At 38.8% G+C, this 25076-nt stretch overlaps 2 protein-coding genes across 3 annotated transcripts; both read left to right on the top strand.

The window, feature by feature from the left end:
* On the top strand, positions 2731 to 14448 carry LOC109829965 (mitogen-activated protein kinase kinase 1). 2 transcript variants are annotated; one of them, XM_020397076.1, is made up of 8 exons: positions 2731 to 2896; positions 3030 to 3114; positions 10969 to 11103; positions 12308 to 12532; positions 12623 to 12805; positions 12948 to 13171; positions 13908 to 13953; positions 14036 to 14448. In XM_020397076.1, the coding sequence occupies exons 1-8, from the start codon at positions 2823 to 2825 to the stop codon at positions 14126 to 14128; spliced, it is 1065 nt and encodes a 354-aa protein (XP_020252665.1). In that variant the 5' UTR covers positions 2731 to 2822; the 3' UTR covers positions 14129 to 14448. The 2 variants fall into 2 exon arrangements, with proteins under 2 accessions (XP_020252665.1, XP_020252666.1); XM_020397077.1 differs by having other exon boundaries at positions 2796 to 2896; positions 3013 to 3114.
* LOC109829698 (keratin, type I cytoskeletal 10-like) lies at positions 22715 to 23890 on the top strand. Its single transcript, XM_020396739.1, has one exon. The coding sequence runs from the start codon at positions 22715 to 22717 to the stop codon at positions 23888 to 23890; it is 1176 nt and encodes a 391-aa protein (XP_020252328.1).

The raw sequence follows: 25076 nt of genomic DNA on the forward strand, positions 1-25076 counted from the left end.
ATTATGTCTACTTAAAAGATTGCGATTTTCATGGCCTATAACTCACGAATTTTATTTTTTTCATTTATTCTGATCCAATGATAGTTATTATGTGTATTTCAGAATTTGTGATTTTTATAAGTAATCCATGAATTTTGCTCATTTTAGTCCGTTTCGACCAGATGACAATTAATTTTGTGTACTTCAATAATTGTTGCTTTCACGAGCAACTCGTGTATTTTCTCCATTATCATTCATTTCGACCAAATGTCAATTACATATATGTTCTTAACATTTCGTGATTTTCATGAGTTAAACCTCTACTTTTGTCAATTTTCATTCAAGTCGACCTAATGGTGATTACCTTTTTTTAAACAGTTCTTGATTTTCATGGGTTATAACTCATGATTTTTCACATTTATTGCTCACTTTTTTACCAAATATTAATTAATTATGCCTACTTTAAAATTTGCGATCTCTATGGGTTATAACCCATGATTTTTGTCCCTTGTTGTTTATTTTTACCCAATGACAATTAGGTACGCGTATTTTAATTTTTCTAATTTTCATGAGTATAACCCATGATTTTGGTCCACTTTTATTAATTACCCATGAATTTGATCCACTTTTATTAATTAACCCATGAATTTGGTCCACTTTTATTTGTTTGATCCAATGATAATTAATTATGTGTACTTCAAGTTACTAGATTTTTCATGGATTATAACCCATGACTTTTACCTATGTTCCTTTGTTGCGATCCAATGATAATTAAGTTTTCTTTCTTTAAAATTCGTATTTTAATAGGCTATAATCAATAATTTTTGTCAATTTTTTATTTGTTTTAACCCAATGACAAAAAGTACATGTACTTTAAAATTCACAAGTTTCATGAGTTACAAAACACTAATTTGGTCAATTTTCATCTATTTCAACCTAATGGCTATTAGTTAGGCATACTTCAAAATTCAAAAATTTTATAGACTATAATTCATAATTTTGTTTTTTTGTTCGTTTTGACTCAATAGCAGCTAATTATTCATATTTTAAAATTCACAATTTCCACGGGCTATAACTCATGAATTTTGTCCATTTTTTGTGTGTTTCGACTCAATAGCAATTAATTACGAGTAGTTAAAATTCACAATTTTCATGGATTACAACCTACATTTTTTTTTCAATTTTTCGTGTGTTTCAATCCATTGGTAATCACTTATACCTATGTTGTAAATTGCGGTTTTATGAGCTATAATCCATGATTTTTCTGTCAATTTTTTCTAATTTTAATTATATGTGAGCGTACCTCGCGATTTTCGTGCACTATGATCCGTAATTTTTTCCCATTCATTTATTTGGAGCCAATGATATTTAATTGTGTGTACTTCAAAAACTTGCAATTTTATGGGCTGACACATGATTTTTGTCAATTTTTATTTGTTTAGACCCAATGTCAATTAATTATGCATGTTCGAAATTCACGAATTTTATTAACTATAACATATGATTTTTGTCCATTTTCTTTTGTTTCAACCCAATAGCAGTTAATTAAGCATACTTTAAAATTCATAAATTTAATGCGCTTATAATTCATAATTTTTTATTATTTTTGGCATTAGTGCCAATTAATTTTGCATATTTCTTAACTCGCTATTTTTATGGGTTATAATTCACGATTTTTGTCCATGTTCGTCTGTGTCGACCAATGGCAAATAAGTTGTACGTTTTTGCTTGAAATTTGAGATTTTCATGGGCTATGAGTCTATGACCTACGGCTTGCCTCAGTTTTGCATTCTTTTGATCCAATAACACACGAGTATGTTTACTTTAAAATTCGCGATTTTTACAACCTGCAATTTTTGTCTTTTACTGTTCATTCCAACCTAATAATAGTTATGTGTGTGTTTTAAATTTACTATTGAATGAGCTAACCTACGATTTTTATTCATTTTTTCAAATGACAATTAAATACACAAGCTTAAAAATTTGCGAATTTCATGAATTATGCTCATGATTACCATTTTTGATTTCTCAAACCAATGACAACTATAAAATAGATAATTATGTTCGGTCATCAGAAAGTTTATGGGCTGTTTGGTTGTATGTTTTTACCATGTAAAAGGATGGAAAATGTAAAAAAGTGGGTCCCAATGTCAGCTTGCATCACTTTCAATTATTTGTTTATAGTTTTGAAAATAGTGTAAAGTGATTTCATATGCTAATGTGGCTTGTAAAGTGATTTCATAAAAAAAAGACATAATTTTAGGATAAAAGCTGACATTGAAGTTAGGAAAAAAATAATAAAAAATAATTCCAACCAATATGATCATTTGAGTAGGGACCACTTTTTACACTTTCCAAACAAACAATTAAAGTTACATTTGCAAACCAAACAAGCAATTTACGATTAAAATGGAATTAAAAACAAACAAAGAAAAGTATAAAAATGAAATTGATGAGGTGGACAACAACTTTCCAAGTTGTATCATAAATACACAACTTTACCAACAACAACCAAACAGCCCCTTACAGTGTTAGTAAAAACGTTGATCGAAAAGTGGAGGAACTCGCGGTTCCAAAGTTCAAAATAAAAACGTAAGCAAAATAATTACTCTTTATTATTATTATAGGGGAAAAAACAACAACTAAACCTACTCGTTTTGGCGGTAATAAGTGTAAATTTGAATTCATTATAAAGTTGTCGCCTCGTCAAACGAAAAGACAAAAGAAAAGTCCATCCCTCTCTATTTATTTATTTATTTATTTACTTACTTATTATTATTCGTCAAGAAATTTCCTAAATAGAACCCTGGAAACCCTAGGTACTCGATAAACCCTAGATCATCATGAAGAGCAAGAAGCCACTGCGGCCGCTCCAGCTCGCAGTGCCCGATGAAGCGATCCAAGTCGACAAGTTCCTGTGAGCATTTTTTTTCTCTCTCTTTCTAAATCCTCCCAATTTTGAATCGATTTGGTGATTTATCCAAAATTTGGGGTTTTTTTCTTTGATTTGTTGTTTGAATTGAGGGGGATTAGGGTTTTGTGGGTTTCAGGACAGCTAGTGGGACGTTTCAGGATGGAGATCTTCGTTTGAATCAGAAAGGACTTCGATTGATGTCCGAAGATAGCGGTAGTCAAGTGAGTTGTTTTCTTTTTTCTTTTTGCAGTACTTAGCAATCTAAAATAAGACTTGAATACTTGAGTTTGAGCTCTTGAAGTAATGGAATTTAATGTGTATTGTTACAGTTATTGTATAAATTATGAACTTCTAATTTGTAAACATGCTGTTGATGGTTCCTACACCTAGCAAGCTAAATCTGAGGTGTTGCTGAAGATTCTTTCTGTTTGATGGTTAGAGAGAATATCTGAGGAGTAGGGGGGATGAAGACGATAGAAAGTCTCATTTTTGGATTCTTGGTTGAACATGTTTCTTCATTAGAAGAGGAATTTGTTTGATTAAGAGCCTCATTATAGTGTATTCTGTAGGATTTAAGCGGTTTTAATAACCTATTGCTTAAGAGATTAAGCAAAGCAGCTTATGTTGTGGCCTTCTGTGTTATGTGGAAGGAATCATACAGAGCGCTTAGGCCCTTATCCATCCTTATTGTATCATATGATGTCGCAATCTTGCAGATGATTTGGTAGAAATCTTAGATTAATATCTGTATCACCCTCGGAGAAAGTACCTAGCAGACTACAACCACAACACTTGATATCAAGCTTACAGAAATTGCTACGCCCTAGGCGCCTGACTCGGCACCAAGAGCCTAGGTAGTTTTCCTATATATAGTTTTAGTTATAAAAATAACAAATGCCAATATTATAGAAAGTATTGGGCACCACTAGGCAGATTTCTTCTCTGTTTAAATGTTGATAGGGGAAGTTTTTCTGAAAGTTGGAGGAGGTGTTCATAGTTAGTGGAGGTGGTCAGAGGAGATTGGAGGAAGTTGGAGGACGTGGTGGTTGCAACATAGGAAATCCTGACCAAGACCTAAACAATGCAGTCTGTGTAAGCTGTCCACACTCCCGTAGGCTCTAATAAGTCCTAGCCGGGCGGCCTAGGTACCGCTTTTTAAAACATTGCTTAATACACATAGACATTAGAGAGAAAATTGAACACAAGATTAGGTACCTCATGGGCATGGAAGGCCATTGTTGTTTCTCTCTTTTGTCCAAGAGCCTCATGCGGTTAGATGTGATCCATGAAATCATTTGAGGCGACAAGTTGAAACATCCTGCTTTCAGAGGATGAAAATCACTATCTTCAAATTGAATCCCACAAGAAGCTCCTTTCCTGCTATCTATTACACTATAGAGAAAAGGCAGATTTATTTAGTTGGGTCGTAGCTAAGGCTTCAACTATGATAGTTTCCTACATATAGCTTCTATAATTGAGAGTACTCAAAAAAGTGAAATACTGTATATTATCAAGTGGACTGGAGCCGAATAGGATTTCTAAAAGTGAAATATTGAAGGTTTGATGGGAACAAATTAGAAAGAAATTGCTGAATTATTTAAAAACATGGGTGAGATCTACAAGGGAATTACTTTTAATATTGTTGGTTGTCCATAAGTTAAAGATGTATTGGACCAACTGTCATGCCAAGTTATAAGATGTTACAATATTATAGCAGCAACCTTCAATTTTCTCAAAAAAAAACCAATCATTCTATGAAATATTCGCATTGAGAGTTGTTATTTGTTCTATCTAATTTTTTCAGTAAGTAAACTTTGTGTTACGATAGGAGCCTCTATAACACCTGCTAGAAGGTAGGAGTTTGGACTTATCAACTTTTGCCTAAATGCTCTACTTAATCAAAATCTCTCTATCGATATCTCTCCTTCAATAATAAATAAAATACTTTCTCAATTCAGAATCCTTAATAAGAATGGTTGAACATATTGTTGATTGATCGTTGCTCTTATATGTAATATGTTGGCAGTTATTACAAGCCTTTTCTGAATATAAAGGGTTAGCAAATAAGCTTTTTGGTCTATCAAAACGAAGGATAAAATGAGGTAGCTTGTTAAATTTCTTGTTTATAGGTTTTGGTAAATTGCTATGTATTGCCTTCTCAATTGAGGGGTGTGTTCCATAGAATGAAATGGTCACCATAATGGTGATACTTCGATTTCAATAATGAGCCAAGATTGCCAGCGCTAACAATCCATAATAGGACCTCCAAATTTGTTTAAACTTGACCGGTACATATTATATGATACAGGCGCACGCTTCAGAAACACATGTACACATAAACATGTATGCACATATGTACATGTACTCAAATATAATCTACAAGCAAGACATGGATGTCAAGGCACACTTTCTGCATAGGAAATAAATAAAAATCATGATTCTTTTTTTTAGGTTTCCTTTTTAGTGTAGGTTAATGAATTAGCCTTTTTATAAAATATTTTATAAAATTCTAATTTTTAGTTTATACTTTAGAATTAGAAGGGCATTTTATTTTATCTTCAGGTATTTTTGAAAGGGTTGAAATTTGAATGAGGGAGCTGGATTTAAATTTTTGGAATAGCAGTGTTCACTTGCTTTTTGAAAAGATATACTATGGATAACTTAATTCAATAATGTTTTTACTTGATATTCTCAGCTTTCAATTCTCATGTGCAAGCAACATTGTTGTCTTGAACTTATATTTGAAGGATATTGCTTTGAAGGAATGATAGTTTATTTTCTGTCCGGTTCTAATTTTGGTATTTCTTGAGAAAGTTGAAAGAAATAAAATTTTAGATATCACCTTGACACAATAATATACAATTTTGTTTCTTTCGTTGAGTAAAGTAGGTTATATTGGTGAAATAACTCGAATGACATTAGAATATATTCTAATGGTACTTGAACATTAGAATGTGTTAACCCACGATTTTGGTCATTTTCGACCAAATCTCAATTAGCTGTACCACATAAAATATTTTATGTGTATTCCAAAATTACCCAAATTTAGTGGATTATAACCTATTATTTTAGTCGTTTTAGACTAAATCACAAGTTGTCGTCCCACATAGAAAGTTTTATGTGATCAAATATTAACCCATATGGTTATTTTTGTCTAAATCACAATTTGTCGTCGTGAATAGAATATATTATGCCTACGCAAATTACCGAATTTCTTTGGATTGTAATCTATGATTTTGGTCATTTTCCACCAAATTAGAAGTTGCCTTTCTCACATAGAATATTTTATGCATACTCAAAAGTTTCCAAATTTTTGTGGAGTATAACCCATAATTTATGATGTTTTTGACCAAATCACTGATTATTGTCCCGCATAGAATATTTTCTGCATACTTTGAGATTCTTGATTTTTGTGGACTATATAACCTGCCATTTTGATCATTTTCAATCAAATCACGAGTTGTCATCCCGAGTAGAATTTTTTTGACGAGTTTGAAATTCTTGAATTTTTATGGACTATAACTCTTATTTTTAGACGCTTTTACCAAATCAAAAGTGTTATGTGATCGTAGAATACCAATAAAACTAAAAGGAAAATCCTATATGATGGTTATAAGACTAACAATTCTCTATGAGTTAGAGTGTTGGGCAATTAAAAAATAACATATACAAAAAATGAGTGTAGCAGAAATGAGAATGTTGTGATGGTCTTGTGGACATACACTAAAAAGATAGGATAAGAAATGAGTACATCTGTAGTAAATTAGATGTTGCTCATATTGAGAAAAAATGAGAGATAACCGACTAAGAGGGTTTGGCCATGTACAATGGAAACCTTTTAGTACACCAGTTAGGAAATGTGAGAGTATTATAGTTAATGAGTCTAGGAGATCTAGAAGTTGACATAAAAAAACTTAGTTGGAAGCAATTAAGGACATGATTATGTTTAACTTAACAGAGGAGATGCTCCATAATAGAATGGAAGGAAGAATAAGATTCATGTAGCCAACCCCGAATATTTGAGATAAAGGCTTTGTTGTTATTGTTGACAAAATCAAATTTGCCAAAGTTGCATAGAATATTTATACGTACTCTGAAAATCCTAAATCTCTTTGAATTATAACTTATGATTGTGCATGATTTTGACCAAATTACAAATTGTCATCCCGCATAATATGTTTTATGCTTATTCAAAAATCACTAGTTTTGTGAATGCTCATGATTTTGGCAATTTTCGACCAAATGACAAGTTGTCTCGCAAAAAATAATTTATTATGAATTTCTCAAATGTTTGTGGACTATAACCCATTATTTTGGCCGTTTTCAACCAAATCATAATTTATCATCCTACATAATATTACATGCATACTTTGGAATTCCCAAATATTTATGCACTATAACTTATGATTTTGGTTGTTTTTTTTTACAAATCACATGTTATGCATAGAATATATTATGCGTGCTCCAAAATTCACGAATTTTTGTAGACTATAAGTCATGATTATGATAATTTTTAATCAAATCGCAAATTGTCATCCCCATAAAATATTTTATGCATACTCTAAAAATTTTGAATTGCTATAGACTAACCCATGATTTTGCTGTTTTCAACCAAATCACAGGTTTTGTTGCCACATAGAATATTTTATGCATGCTTCAAAATTCCTAAACTTTTTTTAGAGTATAATCTAATACTTGAATAAATCATATGTTGTCTTTGTCAACATAGGATATTTTATGCGCTCTTCATAATTCCCAAATTTTTATGGATTATAATCCATGATTTATATTGTTTTTGACCAAACTAGAAGCTGTTGTCCCGCAAAAAATATTCTATGGACTATAACCTATGATTTTGGTTGTTTTTGACCACATCATAGTCATGCCACATAGATTATTTTATGCGTATTTCAAAATTTTTGAATTTATTGGACTATAACACATTATTTTTCCCACATTTGGCCAAATCATAAGTTGTCTGACATAGGATATTTTATGTGCACTAAAAAATTTGCCTATAACTTTGGTCGTTCTTGACCAAATCACATATTGTCGTTGACACGTTGTGCATAGAATATGTTTGCTTATATATTCCTGAACTGTGGACTATAGACAATGATTTTGGTTGTCTTCGATTGAATCACAAGTTGACTTCTCGCATGAAATAGTTTATGCGTACTCCAAGTTCATATGGACTATAACCCATGAAGTTTACCTTTTTTGACCAAATTACATATTGTTGTGCCAAATAGAATATTTTATGCTTATGCCACAATTTTTGAATTTCTCTAGATTATAATCCATTGTTGTGCCCGTTTTCGACCAAATCATAAGTTATTGTCCCACATAGAATATTTTATGCATACTCATGAATTTTAGTGGACTATAACCCATGATTTTTGTTGTTTTCGACAACAACACAAGTTCTTTGAGAAGAATATTGTTTATGCATACTCGGAGATTCTTGAATTTCTATAATATCATTCCGCGTAGAATATATTATGGGTACTCTAAATTTCTCAATCTTCTTTGGATTATAACCCTAGAATTTTGGTCATTTTTGATCAAATCACAAGTTGCCTTATGCATAATCTAAAATTCCTGAATTTATGTGGACTCTAATCCTTGATTTTGGCGGTTTTCAACCAGCTTATAAGTTGCCATGCCGCATAGAACAATATTTGTTTATTATGCAACTCCCCATTTTTTATGATCTATAACCATGATTATGCACATTTTCGATGAAATTAGAGGTTTTCGTCTCGCATAGAAAATTTTATGCATACTCCCAAATTCCTAATTTCTTTACTACAATCCATGAGTTTTGTTTGTTTTTTACGAAATCACAAACTACCTTCTTGCATACAATAATTTGTTCATACTCCAAAATTCTCGAATATATGTGGACTATAATCTTTGTATTTGGTCGTTCTCGACCAAATTACAGATTGTCGTCCTACATAAAACATTTTATTCATTCTCCAACGTTCCCCATTTTCTGTGGGCTATATAACCCAGGATTGTGCCCGATTTCAATCACTTCACAAATTGCTGCTCCATATATGATTTTTTATGCATACTCAAAAGGGTTTTTTTTTGTCTTTTTCTAGACTATAATCCATAAATTTGACCGTTTAACCAAACCACAAGTTCTCACCACTCGTAGAATATTTTATGTGTACTCCGAAATTGCCGAGTTTCTGTGGATTGTAACCAAATTATTTTGGCCCTTTTCGACTAAATCACTACTTGTCTCGCATATATAAAATTCTTAATTTTCTGTGGAATATAATCTATAATTTTTGAAGTTCTCAACCAAATTGCAAGTTGCCATCACACGAGAACATATTATTTGTACTTCAAAATTTGTGAATTTCAATTGATTGTAAGTCATGATTGTGATTGTTTTGGAAACAAATAAATTGTCGCCCTGTATAGAATATTTTATGCATATTTTGAAATCTTCAAATTTCTGTGGACTATATAACCTATGGTTTTAATTATTTTTGACTAGATCACAAGTGTAGTCCCACATAAAAATATTTTACGTGTACTTCAAATTTTGAATTTTTGTGGTGTGTGAACCATTATTTTAACTGTTTTCGACCAAATAACAAGTTTTCGTCCTCTATAGAATATATGATTCATGCTCCCAAATTCTCAAATTTCTGAGGACTATAACTCATGATTTTGGTTGTTTTTAACCAAATTACAAACTATCATCACACATTAGTGCTTTATGCGTACTCCAAATTTCTTTGTTTTTACTTATCTTAACGTAAGAGTTTGTGCCCTTTTTCAAACATAATTACAAATTATCTCACATTGTATATTTGTGTAATCCGAACTGTTGAACCTCTATGGATTATAAACCATGATTTTGATTGTTTTCGACGAAAATTACAAGTTGTCGTCAGGCATAGTATATGCTACAAAAACTCTAAAATTTGTGAATTTATGTGGACTATAAGTCACGGTTGTGGCTGTTCTCAATCAAATCACCAATTACTGTCCAGCATAAAATATTTTATCTCTGACTTTTTGTAATCTATTATTTTGACTGTTTTTACCAAATCACGAGTTGCTACCCCACAGAATATTATATGCGTACTTCAAAATTCTCGAGTTTTTGTGAACTATAGCATGTGATTTTATATGTTTTTAACTAAATCACAAGTTGCTATTCCTCATTGAATATTTAAAGTATACTCTTAAGTTTCCAAACTTTACCAACTATAGAACCTATGATTTAACTGTTTTGAACCAAATCACAAATTATCATCCTGCATAAAATATTTTATGTGTACTCCAAAATTCTAGAATTTCTGTGGACTATAACTCATGATTTTGCTTGTTGTCGACCAAATTTCAACTTCTTGTTGTTCATAGAATATTGTGTACGTACGCAACATTTCCAAATGTCTGTAGACGTTGTTTTTCGATCAAATCACAAGTTGACATCCTATATAGATTATTTTATGAGTACTCTAGAAATTATGATTTTTTGTGGGCTATAACGGATGTTTTTGGCTATTTGCGATCAAATCACAAGCTGGCGTCCCGCATAAACTATTTTATGCATCTTTCAAAATTCTCAAATTTTAATGGATTATAACCCTGGACTTTGGCCATTTTCAACCAAATTATAAGCTGTCATCCCGCATAGAATATTTTTTGCTTATTCCAAAATTCCTGTAGTTCTATGAGGTATAACTCATTTTTCACTTGTTTTTGGCCAAACCATAAGTTCCTGTCCGACATAGAATATTTTATGCTTACTTCCAAACTACAGAATTTCGGTGGACTATAACTCATGATTTTGGTCGTTTTCAACCAAATCATAAATTATCATCTGGCATAGAAATTTTATGTATACTAAAAAAATTTCTTATTTTTTATGGACTATTACCCTTGATTGAGTCTGTTTTCGACTAAATGACAAGTTCTCATCCTAAATAGAATATTTATGCATGCTCTGATATTTCACTACTAATGGTACTTATTGAAAGTCATTCATATTTGGTGTCATTATTTCTCTGACTTATCTTTTGTTTGCTTCTACAACTGTTGTGTAGCCACCGGACATTAAAGAGTTTGAGACACAATTTGCACTAGAAGATCTTGAGACCATCAAAGTTATTGGGAAAGGTAGTGGGGGTGTTGTTCAGCTTGTTCAACACAAATGGACGGGATCATTATTTGCTTTAAAGGTAACAAAGACTATAGCAGCATTTTTCATTTTTCTTAAATTTTATGTTGATCACACTTACAACTAGTTTCTAATTTTAAGAGGTCCATACTGATTATTATTTGTTTCTACTTAATCATAAATTGTTTTAAAGATTAACTATACAACGTTTTGATATTATCTTGAGGCGGTAATCGTTCCTGATTATAATATAGATGCCTTTGCAGATTGTTAGTATTCAGGCCTTAATGACAACATGGGAGGTTAATCTGTTTTCATAGAAATGCATCGTTGAAATGAGATTTGTTACATATGATGAGATTCATGAGTGAGCCAATGAAGATTAATTAACAGGGAATCACTATATTCTCCTTTGACCTGAGGTTGGTAGGAATTCTTGCAAGTTACCGTTGGTTTTTGGAAACTCACCCAAGTCGATGGGTGTACTCTTTCGTTTTGTACTCGTGGTTTGAATGGTGAACTCCTGGTATTGACGCTTTCCCACGGATAATATTAGAGAGGAGAAATGTAGACCAGGAGTTTGATGGACATACTTAGCTAGTGCATATGCAATTTATATGCTTCGAGTAGGAATCCTGTGAGACCACTTCCATGCAGGAAGTGTCGTGTAGCTCTCCAATTTGAGGGCTGAGATACCAAGCATCAGGAGAAAAAAAATTAGGTTGGTGGCTGGGGTTTAAGCCTTCAGATGAATGGGCAGTAGAGCATTTTCCATGCAACACTTTCCGAATGGGCAAAGTTCTGATAGGATTTGTATTCTAATGCTTCCTTACAGGTTGAATTGGCTAATAGCAACCCGTAAATATAGTAGTTCAACGATGACTGGAAGTTACATGCTTATCTACCCATCTACTTGAATTTCTGTATGCTGGTAATTGTTAGAGCCTAAGATGTTGATACAGAAAAGGTGACAACTTATATTTTCTTCATATTAACTCGTGAATGGAGTTATACTTCTATGTATCTTCTGTTTTTCTTTCTTCGTAAGAGGAATATGATAATAACACTTGGATATTAGAGTTTATAAAAGCTAATGCATGCTGGTGGAAGATTTTGTTGTCTCTAATTCTTTTGTGATACTTTCCACAAGCTATGACCTGTTGCTTGAATTTGTGGGAGATATTCTTTTTGAGATAAATTTTCTTCAATATCTCTTTATAATACGAAGAGTGCAGGAAATAATGATATGACATTGAATTTTCCAGGGCATACAGATGAATATTCAAGAGACAGTCCGCAAACAAATTGTCCAGGAGCTTAAGATAAATCAGTCATCACAATGCCCACATGTTGTTGTTTGTTACCACTCTTTCTATCACAATGGCATTATTTCTCTTGTCTTGGAATACATGAACCGGGGATCTCTTGTGGATATAATCAAACAAGTCAAGACCATTCTGGAGCCATATCTTGCAGTTCTCTGCAAGCAGGCAAGTGAACCTTACAGGCATACCTTATGCAATGTTACAGTAACTTCATCTCGTTGTCTATAATGCTAACATAGGTTGATATACATTCAGGTATTGGAAGGTCTGGTATATTTGCATCATGAAAGACATGTAATCCATAGGGACATAAAGCCATCAAACTTGTTAGTGAACCACAAAGGTGAAGTGAAGATTACTGATTTTGGAGTCAGTGCTGTGCTTGCTAGCTCCATGGGTCAGCGAGATACATTCGTGGGTACCTATAACTATATGGCGGTATGTTGATCTACTTTTTTTCTCATTGCTCAGGTCATTATACATTTCTTTTACTTATGCAAATAAAATTAGTGATTAAAATTTTTGGTATCTATTCTGTCTGTTACACAAAATATTTGATATTTTCATTGTCTACTGTCAGCCTGAACGGATCAGTGGAGGTTCATATGACTATAAAAGTGATATCTGGAGTCTGGGTCTTGTAATACTTGAGTGTGCTATAGGTCGTTTTCCTTACATACCAACTGAACAAGAAGAAGGTTTTCTGAGCTTTTACGAACTGCTTGAGGCCATTGTTGATCAGCCACCACCCATTGCTCCACCTGATCAATTTTCACCGGAGTTCTGTTCATTTATATCAGCTTGGTATGCCCACTGCTCTTCCTTGCATCAATTTATGTTACGCTATGCGTGACTCTGTCTCTGGTGCGTGTTTTGATACATTATCCACGTACATGGTCATCAAGTTGATTTTAAAGTTTTTGAATACTCAGTTATGCCGCACCAGCTCAACTCCACAAACAATTATTTTAGTGATGAAAATTTAGTTCTTGGCTATTTTTTCCTTCTTTCCCCTTTGTTCATTGTACTATGCTTAGCATATTCAAGGATTGCTTCAGAAAAAAACTAGGCAAATACTTTTACATGATGCTATCCAATTGAAATTAGGCAGTTACTGGGCAATAAATACTATGAAAGTTTAATGAATGGAAGATTAATGCTTTAATACGATATATAAGAAAAAAAGAAGATATAGGAAAATCAACCATAAGAACCAATAATTAAACTTTACATGAGAATGAATACACAAATACTAGGAAGACGAACAATTGTATTTGAAAACCAATTTTGTTTTGTGTGTTAAGAGGTGTCTGGGAAGCTACTTATTTGCTAAGATGATTGACGCAGAGGTACAAGGAAAAGAAAATAGATTTAAATGGATTTGTTTTGATTTTTCCAGTACTTTAAGTGATTATAGTTGCATCTAAGAAGGTTCTTTTTCCCCCCTTTGTTAAAAATTTTACTGATTGCACATCTAGAAATTTATGAAAGCTAAACAACTTCATATATAGCGGAACCTGATTCATTACTTCTGTTGCAGTGTACAGAAGGATCCTCAGGAAAGGATGTCATCTCTGGAGCTGCTGGTAAGTGACATCACTCTATTTTTTCTATCGATTCATTTCACGAAAGCTGCTCCCTGAATGTTCTCTTCACGTCTGGTTTCAGAGTCATCCATTCATCAAGAAGTTTGAAGACAAGGACATTAGTCTGGGGGTTCTTGTGGATGGCTTAGATCCTCCTGTAAATTATCTGGGCTAATGTGCGATGTATATTTTATGTACGCATTAATGACGAACTTGAGAGAAAACCAATGCTGCCATCAGCTTAATGCCAGTGTATGCGATTTGCACAGAGAGATGGCATAAAATGAATGCGTGACTGTTGAACGTAAACGCTCCAGGTTGGGCTATAGTTTTCTGCAAGTCCTCCTGAAAATGCGTAAGGATTTATTCAATCAATTAAATGAGAGATTTGAGATGGCTTTTGCAAAATGCTTTTAAATGTTTATATACTCGAATAATAGTTATGTTTTTAAGCAGTTGTGCTTTTTCAGTATAATATCCTGTATTACTTCGTCATCTGAATTTTTTCGATGTCTCCACGTTAATTTATCATTAGCAAAAGAAAAGCAGGGAAAAAGTGGAGGGTACACCTACATACGTTCTTGCTTTAAGTGCAATTGATGGTATGCAATCCTTTTTTACTTCCAGTTTCCTTTTGTTCTTTTTTCCCGTCTATGTGAAAATATACATGCTTGATGAGCCTTTATAGAAAAGATTCTGTAGTCTGAACTGCGTATTACCATTTACTACTAATCGTTGGTTGTAAATTTGTTCATTTGAAGAAGTTTTATGAACTGAAAAGCGAATTGTATTATCAGCTGGTGGAGACAAAGTATACGAAACAAATTTAACGATAAATGTAACAAAAAGCATTGGTTATGCATCAGAGCAAAATGTGCAATGTCCAGAGGCTTATGAAATCAATAATACGCTAGAGCAAAATGCTTTATCCCATGATGAAATGGGCATGGAACATCAACATGCTGCTCAAAATGAATGATATCATTAGAAACAGAAGGTCAAAATATGGAGCAAGGAAACATACTTTCAGTTGTTACTGATATATCCGAATGACGATGAAAACTGTAGGAGCCGCCTCTTGATTATATGTCAATTATCAACTTTAGTTAGGTCATTTCCCGAGTTTCCAATTATGACCCAATTCTAATTATCATAACATCAAATATACACGATATTCAATCCCGTCGTGATGCACTTCACCTAACCCTCAGAACACGCGACATGGTTATTGTTTCAAAAGGGCTGACAATTTTGATGTAAGCAGAACGAGCTTTATAAACTTTACAAACTTCTCAAATCGCATATTGGATCTAAACATCAAATGTGTGCTTTGTGGAACTTGTGAGACCCCGACTTTAGTCCCACATCGGGAATTTACAGTAAAAATGCATGGCTTAAATAGGTAAGTCCAAGATTTAATTATATCATCGGCTAGTCGATTTTGGCAATAGATTGAGCCACGCAACGCGCTACACTCGGTGAGTCCCACAGTTACACGCCTTGCACCGGGGCCCATGGGCTCGGGACGTGACAAAATGGTATTGTCAGCCTAAAATGTGACTTAAATATTGTCTTTGAAACTTGTTGCTACTGTATAGTGTAGGCGTCAAAAATTACCTATAGGGTATCACACATAGCTCAAGATGAAGAGAAGGCGATAAACATCATTATCTAAGTTATAAAAGATCATCCAAAGCCAAAGATCAACTAAGGAATATACAAAAAGTGCATCACGCAAGTTTCGAGGCACAAAACATTGTCTCAGAAACTATGAGAAGACTTATAGTTTTCGAGACAGTTGCGGCTGTCTCGGAAGCTATGAAGGCAAATCATAGTTTCTGATTGCCTTTATAGCTTCCGAGACACTTGCGTCTGTCTCGGAAACTAGAGTGGGCTTGGCGACGGTTTTCTCGAGTTTTGTGCCGTCCACATGGTTTCATAACTGTTGGTGATCATTCATAAACGTGGGGGAGCCGTTATAAGCGAAAATCACGCCAATAACTGCTGAAATAATGGCATTAAAACGTGGTTGAAGCAGTTACATAACGGATGGAAACGAGCCTTGTTCCCGAGACAGCCACGAGTGTCTCGGAAACAAAGGTTCGTCGACACAACTTCTTTTCAACTCCAGACTTCAATTATGGTTCTTAGATGTTATAAATACCTTCCTAGGATCATTACTGGCGAGGAGGAGAGCAGACCAAGGCAAATAGAGTAGAAACTTAAGCACTTTGGTGCACGAGAGAGAGTCTCATCAATTTTAAGCAAATCCGAGAAGCCTTCGGCGTTTCCTCTAAATCTAAGCTTTGACTTGATCTTGAGAAGTGTGTTTTATCTTACTTTGCTACGATATCCACTTTTGTCTTTGTTTCTAAAACAAAACATCGACCTTAAGTTTTCTTCACAATTCAACTTGGATCTGTGATTCGGTCGTCCACGGACTAACACACCCCCAGCACAGGCAAAGATCCCGCACAAGCAGCGGGTGATAAACGTCCTCTACGTGTGTTTCTAGGAAGTTGTTTGTTTGTAACGAGAAGTCTTATAAAAAGATTTGTTTCTTAGAATTCATTGTATTCGATAAACGAGTTGTAATGAGTTCAATAAATAAACTAATTTCCGAGGCAAACATATAGTAGCAGGTGACCACACACAAATTTCTAGTTTTCTCCCACTAATTCATCTCTTTGTTTTCTCTTCTTTGTACATATTTATTCTATCAATAAAATTAGGCCCTGGTCCTTCCCCCCAAATAATAATGATAATAAATAAATAAATAAATAAATAAAAGAAAAGGACGACCCTTTGTATTATATCTATTAAGCATGCCACATGTTAAAATCTTAACATCATAAAATTAAATAAGGAACAGAAATTGCGAAGATGAAAGAAGATTCATCTGAAAAGTTTTTAAAATCTGCTAATGCTGCAGTGTGAAGTTCTTACCTGTTGATTTGCATAAACTATGGTGTACATCAAAAGCTAGCTAGCTTCATTATTCACTCCAAAAGACGATCAAAGAAAACTTCACATCTGCCAAAATGATCGAAGAAAAAAACTTCACATCTGCCAAAATGATCGAAGAAAACTTCACATCTGCCAACTCGAGCAAGCAAAATTTTGAATGGAAAGGAAATGTCTGCAACCAATCTGTGAGTTGTTAATCAGTCCGGATTGGTAGTTTGAATCCTAGTTAGTAGATAGAATTCTAGTTAGAATAGAATACTAGTTAGTAGAGAGTTTTCTAGTTATTGGATAAAGATTAGAGTTGTAATCTTATCCCTAAGTGTTTATATATATGTAAACAAGTCTTTGTTTCTTTTAGAACGTGAATAAGAATCAAAAAAATTCCCTGCTCCTCTGTTCGTTCTATCAAAGTCAGGTTCTCTCTCTGTTTGTTCGGCTAATACCAAGTGCAGGAGCAGAAACTTAGAAAAGTTCCTGCTGCAGTTCTCTGTCAACATCCGGTCTGTGTCCATAATCCGAAACAGAGGCTTGTTAACTCTGTCAATCTGCTGCAGTCCGTTCTCTGAAAAACTGCCAGGTTTTGCTCGGTTGCTACAGTATTTACAGGTTTTCTAAATCAGTTTCAGATCTGATTCAGGCCGATCCTATTACAAATCCAACAAGTGGTATCAGAGCGGTGTATGCCTAAGTACCAACCAAGATCTGAAGAGATGACGAGTTCGGAGAAGATGACGACCAAGGTGGGTTCGCTCACTCTTCAATACCCGACGTTATCGAGGGACAACTATGCTTCGTGGGCAATCAAGATGAAAGTCTACATGAAGGCTCAAGACGTGTGGGATGCCATTGAGCCCGCGGCAGGCGCGTCTGTGGAACACAGGAAGGATCAGATGGCGTTGGCGGCCATTTACCAGGGGATTCCTGAAGAGACTTTGATGGTGATCGCAGAGAAGCAAACGGCAAAAGAGGCATGGGAGACGTTGAAAACTATGCACCTAGGAGCGGATCGTGTGAGGAACGCGAAGGTGCAGACCTTGAAGTCCGAGTTCGAACTTCTCCGGATGAAGGAGAATGACAACGTCGACGATTTTTCGACGAAGTTGACAGGAGTCGTCAACAAGATCCGGGCTTTAGGCGGCGAGATGGAGGAGAACTACGTCGTCAGAAAGCTACTTCGGGCGGTACCGGAGAGATTCCTTACTATCGTCTCCACGATTGAACAGTTCGGGGACATCGACGACATGACACTCGAGGAGGCGATCGGGCGCCTCAAAGCCCACGAGGAGAGGGCACGTGTTTTTCGAAACAACGTCGACGATCACCTATTGTTGACGCATGCGGAGTGGCAAGCAAGGAGCAAGAAGAACGGCGGAGGCTTCCTCTCAACACCTACAACCAATGATGGCAGCGGTCGAGGACGAGGTCGCGGGGCCGGTCGTGGGCGTGGCCGTGGCCAAAGAGGCCGAGGCGGACAGCAGTACCACGGCAGCGGACAGCAGTACCACGGCAGCGGACAGCAGTACCACGGCAGCGGACAGCAGTACCACGGAGGCCGCGGAGGGGAGCACGGCGGCCAGGCAGGCCGAGGCGGCTTCGGCGGCAGAGGAGGACGTCCAGGAGGTGGTTTCGGCCATGGAGGTGCAGCTCGCCAGGAGGGGGAGAGTAGCACAAGCGGTGGTCGAGACAAATCCAACATCAAATGCTTCAATTGCGGAGTATATGGTCACTTTCAGTCGGAGTGTCACAAGCAACGCCGCAATAATGAACAGGAGGCTCATCTTACCCGTGCATATGACGAGGAGCCAACCTTGATGATGGCTATGTTAGAGGAATCGTCAAGTGCTATTTTGCTTAATGAGGAGAAGGTGGTGCCGGATTTACTTACAGCGGGGGAGGCACATGTTGACAACAACACTTGGTATCTTGACAACGGAGCTAGCAATCACATGACCGGCCACCGAGACAAGTTCAAGGAGCTCGACGAGAACATCAAGGGAACCGTCAAGTTTGGTGATGGATCCGCGGTAGAGATCAAGGGGAAAGGCTCAATCCTCTTTCAGTGCAACAACGGCGATCAAAGGCTACTACCTGAGGTATATTATATTCCAAGTTTGAAATCTAACATTATTAGCCTTGGTCAGATGACTGAAGATGGGAGTAAGGTTGTTATTGCTGACGAGTTCCTGAGGGTGTTTGATAGGAACGGTGCTCTCTTGATGAGGGTGACACGTTCAACTAACCGATTGTACAGGATAGAGTTAAAAACTTGCAAGCCGGCGTGTTTGATGGCGAATATTAACGATCCAGCTTGGCTATGGCATGCTCGCCTTGGGCATGTCAATTTCTTCGCCCTCAAGATGATGACTGATAAAAGGATGGCTTCCGGGTTGCCGAAGATCTTGCACCCAAATCAACTATGCGAAGGATGCCTCGTCGCCAAGCAAGCAAGACTGCCGTTCCCTTCGCAAGCAAACTTCAGAGCTCAGAGGCCGCTGGAATTACTACATGCTGACCTATGTGGTCCTATCACCCCATCCACACTTGCGGGTAACAGCTACTTCCTTCTTATTGTTGATGATTTCAGCCGATGGATGTGGGTATACATGTTGAAGGCCAAGAGTCAAGCTTGTGAAACCTTCAAGAAGTTCAAAACAGAGGTTGAGAATGCATGTGACCACAAGGTGAAGACATTGAGGACGGATCGTGGTGGCGAGTTCTTGTCAAAGGAGTTCACCAAGTTTTGTGAAGACTACGGCATCAAGCGTCATCTCACTGCACCGTACACCCCGCAGCAAAACGGGGTAGTGGAGAGGCGTAACCGCACGGTGATGGACATGGCGAGAAGCTTACTTAAGAGCATGCATATGCCTGGACGGATCGTGGTGGCGAATTCTTGTCAAAGGAGTTCACAAAGTTGTGTGAAGACTACGGCATCAAACGTCATCTCACTGCACCGTACACCCCGCAGCAAAACGGGGTAGTGGAGAGGCGTAACCGCACGGTGATGGACATGGCGAGAAGCTTACTTAAGAGCATGCATATGCCTGGAACTATGTGGGGCGAAGCGGTTAGGCACGCAGTGTACATCCTCAACCGACTACCAACCAAGGCGTTGCACGATCACACACCTTACGAAGCTTGGTTTGGTAAGAAACCCCACCTAGAACACTTGAGAATTTTTGGATGTATGGCGCATGTGAAGATTGCAGGTCCTTCGCACAAGAAACTCGACGACCGGAGCACGCCAATGGTGTATATTGGGGTAGAGGAAGAAAGCAAAGCGCATCGCCTCTACGACCCTCAACATAGCAAAATACGTGTCAGCAGGGATGTCGTGTTCGAGGAAGGAAAAGAATGGCAATGGAGCGCAGATGGAGACGTAGAACCACTCAGCTGGGTAGAGTTCGCAGCGGAAGGGGACTCAACAGCGGGCGGCACAGCAGCCGGCGCAGCAGCCGGTGCATCGCCTGCAGTCCAAACTGGACAGCAGGCAGTCCGGTTTTCTGGACAGCAGAAAGTCCAGTTTGGACTGCCAGCAGCCGGCCAGAACAGCCCACAAATTGGTGCTGGTCCGAGTACAGTAATTGCAGCAACGATCCCCGCCGTATTGGAGCCGACGAGAGGCCAATCTGGGCAGTTTTCAGACCGAACAAAACCACCTGCAGCTGGCCGAGACAGTCCACAGTCTGCTGCAGGTTCAGGATCTGCTGCAGAAGTAGCAAGCCCCACTGCATTGGAACTGTCCGGACCTGCTGTCCGGACCTCCTGAAGCTGCAGTGATGACTCCTGTACGCTATCGATCCCTTGCGGACATCTATGCGGAGACGGAGGTGATCGATCTTCCTGCAGAGGAATTGTTCCTGATTTCTGAAGAACCTGCGAACTATCTCGAGGCCGCATCAGATCAAGAATGGCGGACAACTATGGAGAAGGAAATGGAGGCCATCGAGAAGAACAAGACTTGGATACTCACGGAGTTACCGCGGGGTTCCAAACCCATTGGTCTCAAATGGGTGTACAAGCTGAAGAAGGACAATGAAGGCAACATTCTCAAGCACAAAGCAAGACTTGTAGCAAAAGGGTACGTCCAGCAGCAAGGCGTGGACTTCGAAGAGGTGTTTGCACCTGTGGCGAGGCTTGATACCATCAGAATAATCCTCGCTATATCAGCACAGAACGGGTGGGAGGTGCACCATTTGGATGTGAAGTCGGCATTCCTAAATGGTGATCTCCAGGAAGAAGTGTATGTGGTTCAACCTGAAGGGTTCGTTGTGAAGAATCAAGAGCACAAGGTCTACAAGCTTTCAAAGGCACTCTACGGTCTACGCCAAGCACCTCGGGCATGGAACACGCGCCTCGACAAGTGCATGAAGGGCATCGGATTTGCAAGATGCACTCAGGAGCAGGCGGTATACACAAGGAGTAACAGAGGGGATACACTCATTGTTGGCGTGTACGTAGATGACTTGATCGTTACGGGCTCGAGGGCGGATGAGATAAAATTTTTCAAGCAACAAATGATGAAGGAGTTCGAGATGAGTGACCTTGGTTTACTTTCCTATTATCTTGGCATCGAGGTGGATCAGCGAGATGATTGTATTGCACTAAGGCAGGCGGCCTATGCGAAGAAGGTTTTGGGTCAGTTTGGCATGATGGATTGCAACCCGACCCAATATCCTATGGAAACAAAGCTAAAGCTTGGAAAGGATTCTGAAGGAACACCGGTGGACGTGACGGAGTATAAACGCATTATCGGATGCTTAAGGTATCTAACTCACACCCGACCCGATATCACATATGCCGTGGGGATTGTGAGTAGGTACATGGAGCACCCTACAGTTTTGCATAGACAGGTTGTCAAGCATATTTTGAGGTACGTGAAGGGTACTATGTCCTACGGATTGGTGTACAAACGAGGTCGAGGCAATGAAGAGTTGGTGGGATTCACTGACAGTGATCTTGCGGGAGATGTTGATGACAGGCGCAGCACAGGCGGCATGGCATTTTATCTAGGTGACAGTTTGGTCACTTGGACATCACAGAAGCAGAAGACGGTGGCATTATCATCCTGCGAGGCAGAATTTATGGCGGCAACTGCAGCAGCGTGCCAAGGCTTGTGGTTGAGGAGCTTGATTAGCGAATTGATTGGGTGTGAGCCCAAGCCGGTTACACTTTATGTCGACAACAAGTCCGCGATTGCCTTGATGAAAAATCCAGTTTTCCATGGAAGAAGCAAGCATATCGACACACGTTTTCACTTCATTCGTGAGTGTGTTGAGCGAGGACAGATTAAAGTGGAGTTCGTGAGCACGAGCGAGCAGCGAGCGGATATTCTCACGAAGGCACTAGCAAGGGTGAAGTTCATCGAGATGCGAGAACTGCTAGGAGTAAGGGACTTGGAATCTCGTCCAGATTAAGGGGGAGAATGTGAGTTGTTAATCAGTCCGGATTGGTAGTTTGAATCCTAGTTAGTAGATAGAATTCTAGTTAGAATAGAATACTAGTTAGTAGATAGTTCTCTAGTTATTGGATAAGAATTCAAGTTGTAATCTTATCTATAAATATATGTAAATACTCTTCATGAAAGAATAAGAAAAAATAGTGATCTCCTCCACCGAAAATTCTCTGTTCCTCTCTCTGTTCTTTGTTCGGCCACTTTAAAATCAGCCAAGATATCTCTATTTACAGGTTTGCATATAGTTTACAGGTTTGATACTTCAGGCCGATCCTATTTCAAAGCCTACAAGTGGTATCAGAGCCGTGTATGCCTAAGATTCAACCAAGATCTGAAGAGATGACGAGTTCGGAGAAGATGACGACCAAGGTGGGTTCCCTCTCTCTTCAATACCCGATGCTATCGAGGGATAACTATGCTTCGTGGGCAATCAAGATGAAAGTCTACATGAAGGCTCAAGACGTGTGGGACGCCATTGAGCCCGCGGCAGGCGCGTCCGTGGAACACAGGAAGGATCAGATGGCGTTGGCGGCCATCTACCAGGGGATTCCTGAAGAGACTTTGATGGTGATTGCAGAGAAGCAGACGGCAAAAGAGGCATGGGAGACGTTGAAAACAATGCACCTAGGAGCGGATCGTGTGAGGAACGCGAAGGTGCAGACCTTGAAGTCCGAGTTCGAACTTCTCCGGATGAAGGAGAATGATAACGTCGACGATTTTTCGACGAAGTTGACAGGAGTCGTCAACAAGATCCGGGCTTTAGGCGGCGAGATGGAGGAGAACTACGTCGTCAGAAAGCTACTTCGGGCGGTACCGGAGAGATTCCTTACTATCGTCTCCACGATTGAACAGTTCGGGGACATCGACGACATGACACTCGAGGAGGCGATCGGGCGCCTCAAAGCCCACGAGGAGAGGGCACGTGTTTTTCGAAACAACGTCGACGATCACCTATTGTTGACGCATGCGGAGTGGCAAGCAAGGAGCAAGAAGAACGGCGGAGGCTTCCTCTCAACACCTACAACCAATGATGGCAGCGGTCGAGGACGAGGTCGCGGGGCCGGTCGTGGGCGTGGCCGTGGCCAAAGAGGCCGAGGCGGACAGCAGTACCACGGCAGCGGGCAGCAGCACCACGCTGCCCAAGCAGGCCGCGGAGGGGAGCACGGCGGCCAGGCAGGCCGAGGCGGCTTCGGCGGCAGAGGAGGACGTCCAGGAGGTGGTTTCGGCCATGGAGGTGCAGCTCGCCAGGAGGGGGAGAGTAGCACAAGCGGTGGTCGAGACAAATCCAACATCAAATGCTTCAATTGCGGAGTATACGGGCACTTTCAGTCGGAGTGTCACAAACAACGCCGCAACCATGAACAGGAGGCTCATCTCACCCGTGCATATGACGAGGAGCCAACCTTGATGATGGCTATGTTAGAAGAATCGTCAAGTGCTATTTTGCTTAATGAGGAGAAGGTGGTGCCGGATTTACTTACAGCGGGGGAGGCACATGTTGACAACAACACTTGATATCTTGACAACGGAGCTAGCAATCACATGACCGGCCACCGAGACAAGTTCAAGGAGCTCGACGAGAACATCAAGGGAACCGTCAAGTTTGGTGATGGATCCGCGGTAGAGATCAAGGGGAAAGGCTCTATCCTCTTTCAGTGCAACAACGGCGATCAAAGGCTACTACCTGAGGTATATTATATTCCAAGTTTGAAATCTAACATTATTAGCCTTGGTCAGATGACTGAAGATGGGAGTAAGGTTGTTATTGCTGACGAGTTCCTGAGGGTGTTTGATAGGAACGGTGCACTCTTGATGAGGGTGACACGTTCAACTAACCGATTGTACAGGATAGAGTTAAAGACTTGCAAGCCGGCGTGTTTGATGGCGAACATTAACGATCCAGCTTGGTTATGGCATGCTCGCCTTGGGCATGTCAATTTCTTCACCCTCAAGATGATGACTGATAAGAGGATGGCTTCCGGGTTGCCGAAGATCTTGCACCCGAGCCAACTATGCGAAGGATGCCTCGTCGCCAAGCAAGCAAGACTGCCGTTCCCTTCCACCCGAGCCAACTATGCGAAGGATGCCTCGTCGCCAAGCAAGCAAGACTGTCGTTCCCTTCGCAAGCAAATTTCAGAGCTCAGAAGTCGCTGGAGTTACTACACGCTGACCTATATGGTCCTATCACCCCATCTACACTTGCTGGGAACAACTACTTCCTTCTTATCGTTGATGATTTCAGCCGATGGATGTGGGTATACATGTTGAAGGCCAAGAGTCAAGCTTGTGAAACCTTCAAGAAGTTCAAAACAGAGGTTGAGAATGCATGTGACCACAAGGTGAAGACATTGAGGACGGATCGTGGTGGCGAGTTCTTGTCAAAGGAGTTCACCAAGTTTTGTGAAGACTACGGCATCAAGCGTCATCTCACTGCACCGTACACCCCGCAACAAAACGGTGTAGTGGAGAGGCGTAACCGCACGGTGATGGACATGGCGAGAAGCCTACTTAAGAGCATGCATATGCCTGGAACCATGTGGGGCGAAGCGGTTAGGCACGCGGTGTACATCCTCAACCGACTACCAACCAAGGCGTTGAACGACCACACACCCTACGAAGCTTGGTTTGGTAAGAAACCCCACCTAGAACACTTGAGAGTTTTTGGATGTATGGCGCATGTGAAGATTGCAGGTCCTTCTCA

The sequence above is a fragment of the Asparagus officinalis genome, chromosome 2 (assembly GCF_001876935.1).
Source record: "Asparagus officinalis chromosome 2, Aspof.V1, whole genome shotgun sequence".
Lineage (NCBI taxonomy): Eukaryota > Viridiplantae > Streptophyta > Magnoliopsida > Asparagales > Asparagaceae > Asparagus > Asparagus officinalis.

Bases quoted from the DNA above. Each gene is read 5' to 3' on its own strand.
- LOC109829965 (XM_020397076.1), top strand. From the start codon at position 2,823: ATGAAGAGCAAGAAGCCACTGCGGCCGCTCCAGCTCGCAGTGCCCGAT. The intron at 3,115-10,968 runs GTGAGTTGTTTT...ACTGTTGTGTAG, and splicing joins CCGAAGATAGCGGTAGTCAA to CCACCGGACATTAAAGAGTT. The intron at 11,104-12,307 runs GTAACAAAGACT...TGAATTTTCCAG, and splicing joins GATCATTATTTGCTTTAAAG to GGCATACAGATGAATATTCA.
- LOC109829698 (XM_020396739.1), top strand. From the start codon at position 22,715: ATGACGAGTTCGGAGAAGATGACGACCAAGGTGGGTTCCCTCTCTCTT.